Here is a 12,620-nt window from a genome sequence, read left to right on the forward strand (position 1 = left end):
TCTACCTACTTGTTCAGGTTCAACGTGGCAGAACATCGATATTTTCTCCTTCACTGCCGTGTCGAGAGGATTTGAACACCTGCACACGACCTAGCAGTCAAGGAAATAAGATGTTCAGATAGAAGGAAGACATTCGTTACATAGTTGGGTTTTTCTCTTAATTGAAATTAAACAAGACAACCCATTGTTCAGCTGGATGAAAATGTTAACACCCAACACAATGCAAATAAACTATGAAAATACTACCTGTTTTCAAAACTGAAATTCCTAAATCCCAAATGAGAGAAATATAAGAGAATGGCAGCACAAAGGAGCAGATCAATGAGCTACAGGAGCCAAGTGGGGCTCTCTCTCCTCAATTAACGTCCTTGGGTAAGAGGGAAAGGAGCGTAAATGATGGGGTGAGGGGAGAAATAAGATGCCCTCACACAGGCCGGGGAAGGAATCTTTGCCAACTGCAGCCCCAGCTCAAAGCACTAAACCTATTTCTCCACCATCAACCAGAAGCATGCCAAGAAAACCAAGGTCTCGTCTGTCAGGGAGGAGAGCTTTTAATTGCACACACGAGATCGCGCTGGAACCAGGTAATCGGGAAATCTCACCAGATCGGGGGAAAGCCCAAGGCCTCTGAGTTCCCGAACACTGTTCTGGGTGGGTTTAGTCTTCTGTTCCCCTGTTGAACTTGGCTATTTTACAAAAGGAAAAAGAAATTAATTCCTCTCTGATAAAGAATTTTCAAGTATGACTTTTCCCTGAACCTCTTTTAATAGGAAAACAGATAATTTGATCATTTATCTCATTTAGGTTTTATTTTTGTCAGAGTCACACATGCATATAATTTAGTTTAATAAAGTTCAAATAGGTCTACAAGGTATGTCCTAAAGAACAGTGGTACCGGCTCCCGTCTACTTCCCCCCTTTCCAAACCCTGGAGACAGCCACTCTCCCACTCTGCTCCTAATCGATCCTCTGGGATCTTTATTGCTACTTCTTGACATTTAGTTTGAGGCATTTTCTACTGACTTCCCTGGGGGGATGAGGAACCCACTCTCTCTGCCCCGATCCTGTGCCTGCAGCCCCGTCTCATGACCCTTCTTCAGTATTCACAGATTTCAAAGATTTCAGTACCGTCCACCGTCAAACCAGGTGTCACACTTTTACTTTCTGGTCCAGCCGTTTGTTTTCCTTGGTGGGTTGTTCTGTTCTGTTTTGTTGGTACACTGAGCTTGCTACGCACTCCATCATCTTTACTCTCCTCTCACACTTTACAGATACACTTACTGGGTAGAGAATTCTAGGCTGGAAATCACTTGCCCTCAGAACCTTTAAGGAAACAGCTTCATGATCTTTCAGCTTCCGATATTGCTGCTGAGAAGTCTAATGCCATACTGATTCTTGATTTTTCTCTCTAGAGCCCTTTAGAATGTCTGCCTCATTATTCTGAAATTTCACACCGATGTGCCTTGGTGTGGGTCATTTTTCACTCAATATGCTGGGCATTCAGGGGGCCCTTTCAATCTGGAAACTCATGTCTGAAACATTTCCATGAATTGTTTAGATCAGGAGTCAGAAGATTTTTTCTATAAAGGCCCAGATAATAAAATATTTTAGGTTTCGTGGCCCATGTAATCTCTGCCAGCACTACTCAACTCTGCTGTTTTAATACAGAAGCAGCCGTGGACAATATATAAACCCATGGGTGTGGCTGTGTTTCCACACAATTTTATTTTCTAAAACACGGTGGGTTGATTCGGCCTGTGGGGCACGGTTTGCCGACCCCTGGTTCAGATTACAGTTCCTTCTCCCTTTCTGTTATTTTTTTGAAATCCAATTACTTGGATGTTAGAACTTGCAGACCACTCCCCTAATTTTCTTGCCTTTTCTCTCCTATTTTCTCTCTCTTGATCCCCTGTTCTCCTTCCCAAGGTTATTTCCTCAACCCTCTTTCTCTTAAATTTCTGCTATCTAATTTTTAACTTCCAAGAATTCTTTTCTGTTCTCTGGATGCTCCCTTTGCAGGGGAGCCAGCCCTTGATTAAAGGATGCAGTCCATCTCAATTCTGAGGACATGAAGGACAGGTTGCTTTGTTTTCTAAGTCTCCTGCTCCCTGCAGAGCGTCAGTTTCCTCTAAGTTCCTTTCTATCTGTTATTTTGGTCTCTTGCATGTTAGATGCTTTCTCCAAATGTCTGGTGATCACTGGCCGCCAGCTCCTATTGAAAAGCTAACTAGAGTTTCTGGGTAAGTGGGTGGGCTTGTCCACCAAGGTCCCCCTTGTGGGGCTCTGGCTGGCCTGTTTCCCTGGGGAGCCTCGGAGGGCAGTGTTTTCTCCTGGGCCAGTCACATACCCAAGAAAGAATCTTACAGTCTCCTACGTGGGAGGGCCAAGCTGGCTGTGATGATTCTGGGGACCAGGTTGCAGAAGGGAGGGTGTCTCAACAGCATAAAATGACACAATTCCACGTTTCTAGTTCAGTATTACTGCCCTCAACTGTCCCTGGTGTCTGCTCATCCAGGAACCCTCTCCAGAGAAAAAGCCTACAGTCTTCCGCTGAGGTGGGAGAGGGGCTGAGGCCCAACTGTGCACATTAGGGGAGGGGATGGCAGGGTCCAACTGCTCCCGAAACAGCAGTTATGAGCCCCACCCTCACCCCCAGTCCCAGAGGTACCTGAAGCTGCCCATTCCTGCGCCTCTGGGGGCCTGCAGGGCAAACAGGGCTGCGCCTCTGCTCCCCCGGCTGCAGGCCCGGGACCCAGCTCTCCCAGGGCCACCAGGTCAGTTCCCATGTCTCCATCTTCTGTCTGCCTTCCTAATATTTGTTAACTGTTGACTCCTCTCACAGGATTTATCTTTATGAATTTTGTCTCAAAAAGAATTCCCTTTACTATAATTGTAGTGGGGCTTCACCACGCAGTAAAGACAACTGGACACGTTCAACCCACCACCTTTAACTGCAACTTCCCTGGTTAATTTTCCAAATGTTTTCCATTTGATCTTTTCAGAAAGTACGACTATAAAAATTTAAAATTCACACAGGAGTTTTTATTTCCTGCTTCCTGTACCTCGAATAATTAAAAAGGATAAGGGGGAAATCAACCTGTTCCCCCTGCTCTCCTCATTCAAGCTCTGAATGCCGTACCTGAGGAACCAGACTGACGTGAATATTGCAGAAGTTCTCTCTCTTGACCTTGAACTGGAACTGGCGGAAGGCCTCGATGAAGGGCATGCTTTCTATATCTCCCACCGTCCCGCCGAGCTGAAAGAGCAAAGTCATCCGAGAGGGTAAGCACTAAACCCTCCTCTTGTGGGTTAGTTTTCTCACGACTGCACCCTGTCACCTCACCTCAATCATCAGTTACAGTATAATGTGGACTCTAGACATGACTTCGTGCGAAAAGGTTACTTTTTTGGCCAGGCTCACGATTCCCCAAGGTTATCACGGATCTTTCCACATCATTTCAAGGAAAAAGTCAGGGGGAAAGAAGTACTAGGAATTTTATTTCTATGACAGTCACAAAGCAAAGAAACCTAAGTCTTATCTACTTAGTTATCTACTAAACCTCTGTACTAAAAAGCATCAGTTATAAACAAACTGCTGGAACTTTCGAGGCTCCTAGTTTTGCAGGAACGCTGAGATCCAAGAGCTGGGATCAGCACAGCAGGAGTACAGAAACCGAAACCAAAGGAGGCCCCTTCAGAGATGAATGTTCCTGGCAGAGGAAAGCCAAGGTCGGCTGACTTTCTCAAGACAAAGGTGGAAACGTGTCACGCCACTCCCACTGGTACAGGCCACCTTAAGTGAACATGTAAATGCTGAACAAGGAGAATCGCTCTGATAAAGTACCACTTTTGACGGCTGCACCATTCCACCTGACCATTACTGTGCCCCTACCTGCCACACTGCAGCTGGGAGGGTCAAGGGCGCCTCTGGGCACTGTCTTATCAGTTGCCGATGGCTGACTAAGGAGGTGATTATGTACCCCTGGTCAAATACGCAGGAATCATGAAGTTTAGAGAAGACTCATACAAACCTCAATGACACACACTTGAGGTTCCAGGCCATCTTCGTCCACAGGGATTAACGCTTGTCTCATTACCCACTCCTGGATGGCATCTGTGATGTGAGGGACCACTGGGAGAGGAAAAAGAAATATGTAACTTCCACTTTTCCATTAGCACCGACTGAAGCATGTACATTCATTATGAAAACAAAATGCTGTACTCTGCACAGAGGAGCAACATATTTTGCTAAATAAAAATATTTCTGAGACCACTCTTTAACGGTCTTAGAAAAAAATCTTTGGGCTCACACTCCCCGCAGCCTCCTTTCCAGATTTCCTGGCTGTGGCTGGAAGCGCTACAAGAGAGGAAGGCCGAGCGGCATCCTGAACCACCTCAGAGCACCTGCCCCCGTGCAGAGTCCACCCTGGCTGCAGACCCACGGCACACCACCTGGCCACCCTACTGCTCACAGCTGAAGGCGGGCACTGCACACCTGGGTGCTTTTTCCAAGAACAAGCAGAGGTTAGGAGCCCGTTCCTTTGCTTCCAGTTTACCAAAGGGAAGAGAATCCACTGCAGACAACACAGCGCAGCAGAGCAGTTAGGAGCACAGCCTCTGGGGCCAGAATGTCTGCATTCAGATCTCAGCCCCACCACTCACTAGCTGTGGCTCTCTGGGCAATTTACTTAACTATTCTTAAGCTTGATTTCCCTATCTGTTAGGTGGAGGTAACAGCTTCTACTTCATCAAGTGGTGGAAATTTCATGAGCTACACCTGTAAAATGCTCAGCAGAGTGCCTGGCACGCCAGCACTCAAGAAATGCCAGCTACTGCTGCAGGGCTGGGACAGCAAGTTCCTAAGGGGCAGAGGTGACCGTTTAACTTGCCATGCAGATAACCAGCAGTGCCTCAAGCACGAGGGTACTCATTATTTATTCTGCACAGAGCAGCCAAAGTGACCTTTTTTTTTTTTTCTGGTAAGGAAGACTGGCCCTGAGCTAACATCTGTTATCAATCTTCCTCTTTTTTCTTTTTTCTCCCCAAAGCCCCAGTACACAGTTGTATATTCTAGTTGTAGGTCCTTCTAGTTCTTCTATGTGGGATGCCACCACCACAGCATGGCTTGATGAGCAGTGTGTAGGTCCACACCCAGGATCCAAACCAGTGAACCCCGGGCTGCTCAAGTGGAGAGCATGAACTTAACCACTATGCCACCGGGCAAGGCCCCCAAAGTGATCTTTTCAACTGCAAATCAGAGTTCAGCCATGTTTAAGCTCTTCCATGGCTTCCCACTGTCGGAGTAAAACCCAAACTCCACACCGTGAGCCAGGAGGCCCCGCAAAATCGGGCTGCAGCCCACCTCGCCCACCTCTCCAACCGTCACCCTCAGTCACCGGACTGCAGCCAGGATAGCCCCCTGTGCCCTGACCAGGGCCTTTGCAGCCTCGGGCCTCTGGACGTGCTGTGCCCTCCTTCCCCTCTCCCACGGCCAGCCTCCCCTCACACGTCCTCTCCTTGGAGGCCTGCCCTGACCACCTGTCCGCACTGGCTCTCCCCTTTTCCCTCTCTCCTCACTCTGCTCATTTCCTTCACAGCTCCCAGCAGACATCTTGTTTCCTGTTTGTTTCTCTCTCCCACAAGGCGACCTCCATGAGGACAGTGGCCTTGCTGGGCTTGTTCATCACGTATTCCCAGCCCCAGCGAGGGTCTGACTGCAGCGAGCATTAAAATGGCTGATGAATGAATGAAGAAATGAATGAACACACTGGAGACCTAGAACCACAAACTGTGGGATCAAGATCATTGTGATTCTTCATTGATCCCTTTCTGTGTGTCAGGAACTCCAGAGAAACACTTTACTCACTTGGCTCTTTCAACCCTAACAACCTGGAGAGGCAGGTCCTGTTGCCATCTTCATTTCACAGAAAAGGAAACCAGGTCTCCAAGAGGTTAAGCAGTATCTACCCATGTTTGTAAAACTGCTAAGGGGCAGAGCTAAGACCTAAGTAGGACCCAAATAGCCCAGAATCTGGTCTGGGGCTGCCCACTGTCAGCGTAATGGACTTTCAGACCAGTAAAGTCTAAAGCCAAAAGCAGATTTATTCTCATAACTCAGATAAAAGCCACTTGTCAGCAACCCTCAAAATCTGGACTTACGCCATTATACTAAACCAGTCGTTTTCCAATCCTACCTTTTTTAAAGCAGCACTTTTCTCAAATGAACACTGTGCAAAATCCCAATACGGCAAACAGACACAAGTGAAGCTGGCTGGGGAAGCTCAGGAGGACCCAGGGACCCACCGCTCAGACTCCCCGTAGCCCGTATGCACTGAGGACCAGTCTGAAAACCGGTGTACACAATGGATGCTCTTTTCCTTAGCACTGTCTGTACACAGTAAGTCCCAGATGCACGACACAGACACCATCTGGCTCACTGCCCTCATCTAATTGCCCTCATCACTTCACAGTTATCACTGTATAAAAACAACAGCTCTCTGGGCTCAAATCCTGCCGCCGGACTGACAGCTTCAATGCCATTCACAGAGCAGCGATGGCTTCTTCAAGTCATCTTTTGAGTAAACAGCCATACAACTCGGAATTGTCAACTGAAGGCATATTTCAGTAATAACACTTTACGACCGTTTCATGCTGAAATTGCGTGAAAGGTGAATTTTGTACACAAAAGAAATTAAACTGGGTTAGATTTTTAAACCTCAGAGGCAGATCCAGGATTATTACCTTGGACAGTTTTCCCCAAGTAATCTCCTTTGCGCTCCTTGTTAATGACGTACTGATAGATCTTTCCGGTAGTCAGGTTGTTGTCCTTGGTGAGGCGGATGTCAAGGAACCGCTCATAGTTACCCAGGTCAAGGTCCACTTCCCCACCGTCGTCCAGCACAAAAACCTCGCCTGCGGTGAACAGTGAAAATGGTTAGAGTTAGTGAAAAACGCACATCTCAGACACAACACAAGTCCCCAAATATACACACTCGACAGAACAGAGTCTGCACGAACTTGACAGGAAACAGAGAAACTTATTTCTAGGGAACTAAACAGGACACAAAACAAAGAAAAATCACCAAACATTCTCCAAAAGGTAACTTCGTACTTCTAGTCTGCAACAAACTCAGTCTGAACCAGGAAGGGTTACGAAACACCATGAAATGGAAGGAAATTACAGCCTACAGGGCTGTGGATATATGGGACTTTCTATTAGTATGGCATCCATTGCCTAAAGAAAAAGAACTGTCAACAAAGTTCTGTTTGAGCAGAGTAAGGTTTAAAGTGTGATAAAAGTATGATTTGATTCAAAATTTAAACAAGATATATACACTCAGATTGTGTTGATTATAAAAACCAGCCTCCCGGCTACACTTGAGTCCTAAGTGAAGTCGTAAAATGGCACAAGTTTCCCTCATTCCTTTGTTTCACATTCATTCCTTGAAACGTCATTCTGGAAATTCTGCCCAGAATGGTCCACTTCTGCCATCACAATAGGAGACAAGCTCATAAATGGGACACAATAGTCTTATTTTCCCCCTCAGAGAGAGATCTCACCCTCTGCTTGAGAATTATGTATTAAATATTGCTCCAGGATGTCAATCTCTTCCTGACACCTTATTGCATAAGGATTTCTGCTTTAATGACATTCACAGCCTTATAGATTTTTACCTCAACATTAGAAAGCAGGAGTATGAAAACAATTTCAAAACAGAGGAAGTATGTTTTCATAGCACATCTACTCCCAACTTTAAGCAATTAATCTTGAGGGTGATTCAGACACAGTCACACAGCACACGGCTGATCGGTTCTCAGCAACAACAAAGAAGGGCTACTTCCTTAGCCTCCAGTAACGGTCTCAACTTTTCACTCACCTCAAAAGATGCGTGTTTCTATTATCCGAATTCTGTTAGCAAAACAGAACCTCCAGCTTACCTATCACCCAAATCCATCATTTATCTGTTGCCCGAATCTCTAGAAAGTGGTCCTGTAGCCTCTGGTTAAACACCTCCACCAAAGGGAACTCACAACTTCTTGAAGTCGGTCACCCTATTATCAAGATCTTCTTCTAGAGGGCCAAAATCGACTTCCTTACGACTTCTTCCCACCCATCCTATTTCTAAAGCTTGGGGCCATGAAGAATAAACATAATCCCTCTTCACAAATATTTGAAGAAAGTTATGATGTCACCAGATTTCTTTTTTTCAAAAGAAGTGACAAACTTACATTCAGCCACCAAGAAGATCATTTCTATTATTTCTATTACAGAAACCTCTAGATTCTAGTCACCACATTGCATATTAAGATTTCTCCTTCCTCTCTGTCCGGTGAGAAAAGCATCATTCTGCTACGGTTTAGGACCTTTTCAGAAGGCAGGAAACAGAAGTTATGTTATGCAAAATACAACTGCCAAGGGCTCACATGTTCTTCCATATACTACACAATTATTTTTTAAAAAAGGAAAGAAATGCATTTTGCTTACCATGCTCATAAGGAGAGAATGTTCCCGCATCAATGTTGATGTATGGGTCAATCTTAATTGAAGTTACATGTAAACCACATGACTTCAGAATTGTGCCCACACTGCTGGCGATGATTCCTTTTCCAATTCCTGATATAACCCCACCGGTAACTAGAATGTACTTCATTTTTCTTTTTGACCTGGAAGAAGGAAAAATTACAAATAAAATATATTTCAACAAATCAGACTTGCTCGGTTCAAATACCAGCTCTGCCACTTCCTAGCTATGACCCTCCTGGGACCTCAGTTTCCTTGTCTGTCACACAACTTCAGAAGGCTGTGTGACAGGGGTTCTTGGATCACTGAATGGCTTTAGTCAAATATGAGTTGAAAAACAACTGCTAATCAAATAATAACGTAGCTTTTGTTTAAAGCTTTGACAACTAACAACCTTGAGAGTCAACCTCATAAAAAAAACCAGCTCTAAGCTGTTGACAGAACACTCTGTCCCAAATGTTGGCGGACATCGCTGCCAGACACTGGGATACCAGGCAGGTGCCTCTTTATTTTTCCCTACATGGGGAAAAAAATTTCAATCTTGGATAAGCACTCTGATTCCCCACGAAAGAAATAATGTCTTTGGCTAAACTACAATGCATCACCAAGAAAACACAGCTCCTCTGGCTTACAGAAGACAGAATAAAAGGAAAGAACTTCAACATCTGAAAGGAGTTCCAGTTAAACCCAAAAATCTTTTAATCAAAGGCAGCTCTCTTCCGTGATTTAATAATAACTTACTCCTTGCCAGCAATCTCTCCCAGGTATGCCATGGAGAGACGCTGTATATATTGGAAGAAAAGAACATCAGATACTAAACCGGTCTGAAGCACACAATGGGCAGGGGACTCAAAGAAAGGGCAGATTAGATTAAATCCAAAGGGCAGCACAGCTGTGGCAGGGAATGGAAGAAACAGACTTGGTGAGACATCACAGGGGTGGGAGGATGCAAGAACAGGAGAGGCGAAAGGTGAGGAGTCAGCGACAGGCTGGCCTGGGAGAATTCATCACTGGCCCCCAGCTTCGGAGGGCCAGAAACATCATTTGGTCAGTTAACCTAAATGTGATCAAAATGAGAGACAATCACTAAGCAGAAGAGAATGCTTGCTTTGGCATGCTCAGGACATTTTCCTCCTCCAGAACACTTCAAGTGAAGCCAAATTATAATAAAAATAAGCTAAGAAAGGTACAAGGAAACTGGGTAGTTCTGCTCCAAGTATTCCCCCACCCCACGTCTCCCCAGGCAGGAAGGAACACCCTTGGCAAGGAGATAAGAGTGCTCAGGATGTCTACCCTGGCCATCTCCTGCTCTTTTTATCATCTCTTGCAGCATTTCCAAAAGCACACTCCTTGGTTTCTGCGCAATGCATATGGGATTCCCAAAAGGGTTTTAGGAAGAGATGAATCAAAAAAATGCTGGTTCAACAGTCAAAGGATTTCTTTAACGCAAGACCTCTGGGAGTTTTTAATAAGTTAATGTGCACTGTGATCTCCCAAAATGGGTATATGGCATGTAGTTTCCTCAAACTGGATTGTCCCCATATCCCTAATATTTAGGGAAAACACTGCTGCATCACCTCACAGGTGAAAGGTTCCTTACTGACACATGAATATCAGACTTGCTCCATTTTAGGTATGTCCTAACCAGGCATGTCCCTGAGACTATACCCTGGGCTCACTGACTAAATTTTGGATGTTCCTAGAAACTCCTCAGCCACCTCAAGTGGGTTCCTTCTACAGCAAACACATCTTGTCCATTTGCATTCGATTTCTCCCAATTTTACTTTAAGAGGGTACGTCTCTCTTTAGGGGAGATTCTTGCAGTCTACCATAGTGCCTGGCAATAAATATTCCAAGGTACTCAAGGACCAGGTGGGAGGGGCTGGCCAGACTCCTTCACCCACATTTGTGGACCACCCACGATGTGAGCACTACTGTGCTAGACACTTTGGGGCCACAAAAATGAATCCAATTTGGGCCCATATCTCAAGTTGCTGGCAGTCCACTTAGAGAGATATAACGTTTACAAATAAATGAATAATCCAGTGATGGCAGGCAGCACAGGGACAACATGTGAAGGGTATCAACGAGGAAGGGAGAAGAGAAAGCTTTCAGGGGCAGGACCAGGGTGAAGTACCATGGCCCAGCAGAGGAAGGTGAGGGAAACTGAGGGAGGAGAGGATGAACTCCTGCTTTGCTGACCTGAGACTTGCAACGGGCCTGGAAAGACCGGCTGCGTGACTTAAAGCACGGGAAAAGGAAGAGCGGGAACAGGAAGACAGAGGCCATCTACAGAAAACAGGTAGGGCCAAAAGAAGAGACGGGGAGGGGAGAGGGCAGGTGGTGGGGACTAAGCTGGAAACACAGCCAAAGGGCCCGATCTGAACTTTATTCTGAAGGGGATGGGAGACACGGGAAGGGTTTCAAGCACAGATGTAATATAAACCAAGATGCATCAGAGGAATTCAACAAAGATGAAAAAGAGCTTTTTCTGGTTACATGATGTGAGACGGGGTTCCAGCTCCACCACTTGTGTACTGTCGAGTCACTTAAGCTGCCCGAAGCCCGGGTCCTCAGATCTGTAAGATGGGGGCGAGAAGCTCGGCACTGCCTGTGTCACAGGATGGCTATAACGAGTGTGGACGTAAACGCGCCACGCCAGCGTCATGAACTTCTTTACAATGCAGCATCCTCACTCTGGGCGGCCGGGAAGGGAGCGCGGGCTGTGGGGCCCAAGGGGACAGCACGGGGAGGCCATCGGGCCCGGCGAGCTCCAAGGCCCCTTCCACTCAGCGGAGTCGGGGTGCGCCGGATGGAGGGGGCCGCTGCCAGACCGCCGACCCCATCCCCCACCGCACACGCCTGTCTCGGACCCCGAACCGCCTCCCAACGGGGCTGCGGCCGGGCCTGAGGCCAGAGGGGCGAGGGCGGCTGCTGGGTCTGCTCCGGGAGGGCTGAGCCAAAGGGGCTCCGAGCCTCTCCGGCCGTCTCCGGCCCACGAGCCATCCTCGGCCCCCGGGTCAGGCGAGCCAGACCGCGCTGCAATGGGCGCTGCCGGGCCCCGCAGCCCGCGTCCAGCGGCCTCTCCCGCCGCCCCGCGCTTACTGGGCCAGGCTCCCCAGCTGCGCCCGGCCACGCGGCCCCGCGCGCGGGAGCCGGCTCCTGGCGGGCCCAGCCGCCCACCCCGCTCCCGTTAGGCACGCAGCCCATTGGGCAGGCCGGCGAGCCACTTCACCCCTGATTGGTGGGAGCCCTGTCTGTCACCCGGCGGTGGGGCTGTCCCGCGCCGGGCTCAGCTCGCGCCGCCGCCTCCCGCACGGGAAACCAGCTCCCCGGCACCCCGGCAATCAGCCTACCTGAGGCCGGCTCCAAATCCTGCCGTCGGCTACGCAGCGGAGCGGGCGACGCGCGCAGCAAGCCCCGGCGGCCAGTGAGCCCGGCCGGCCGCATGCGCCCGGCAGTCTTTCACGGGGGCGGGCTCTAGGCGGTGCGCACGCAGAGGCGGGGCGGGGCGGGCACGCGGGCCCTCCCCGGGGCGGGGCCTGGGCGCGTCCCCGAGTGCGCAGGCGCGGGGCGGAGGCGCTTTGCAGCCCACGCGGGTAGCTGTCCTGGACAGTCAGTCCCGCCGTGCTCCTGACGCCTGGGGGACGCAGCTGTTCGAGACTGGGCAGATTGTGGCGTTTCTGCCTCGCAGCCTTTGTCACACCCGAGGGTGCAAGCCTCCTTTCTTGAGGGGGAGGAGGCAGTTTTTGGACTCACGCCTGGCAAGCCCGTCGCCTGGCTCCAGCCTCCTTCCCCATCGGGCTTCTAGAGGAGGCTGGGTCCATCGCACCGTGTCTCTGCACCGTGGACCCGTGAGCACCACAATCGCGGCTCCTGGTGGTGCGGCCCCAGCCCGGCTTTCCCGCCGGGCCCTCTGGACCGAGGGACGCCGGCAGTGTCACCCCCGGCCTCTAAACGGGAAGGCCAGGAGGGCGGCTCTGCGCTGGCTGCCGCCTCATCTGGCTCCCTTTCCCCACGTCTGCACTGACGGCGGCTACTTTAGCTGGACAAGGGTCCAGAGGCGGACAGTTTCATTCAGCCGTTCATTGACCCCCACT

At 48.9% G+C, this 12,620-nt stretch overlaps 1 protein-coding gene across 1 annotated transcript in view; it reads right to left on the reverse strand.

Moving 5' to 3' along the window:
* The window catches only part of CTPS1 (CTP synthase 1), a 28,643-nt gene extending 16,620 nt beyond the window's left edge, over positions 1-12,023 (reverse strand). Inside the window, exons 1-7 of the mRNA XM_044770488.2 lie at positions 11,877-12,023; positions 8,485-8,663; positions 6,741-6,911; positions 4,031-4,131; positions 3,139-3,255; positions 603-686; positions 10-90 (exon numbers count right to left, since the gene is read on the reverse strand). Of these exons, the coding sequence (XP_044626423.1) occupies positions 10-90; positions 603-686; positions 3,139-3,255; positions 4,031-4,131; positions 6,741-6,911; positions 8,485-8,650 (720 nt within the window). The 5' untranslated portion in view covers positions 8,651-8,663; positions 11,877-12,023. The remainder of the gene's footprint in view (positions 1-9; positions 91-602; positions 687-3,138; positions 3,256-4,030; positions 4,132-6,740; positions 6,912-8,484; positions 8,664-11,876) is intronic.
* Positions 12,024-12,620: the final 597 nt, after the last annotated feature.

This window comes from Equus asinus, chromosome 5 (assembly GCF_041296235.1).
Source record: "Equus asinus isolate D_3611 breed Donkey chromosome 5, EquAss-T2T_v2, whole genome shotgun sequence".
NCBI classification, from domain to species: domain Eukaryota; kingdom Metazoa; phylum Chordata; class Mammalia; order Perissodactyla; family Equidae; genus Equus; species Equus asinus.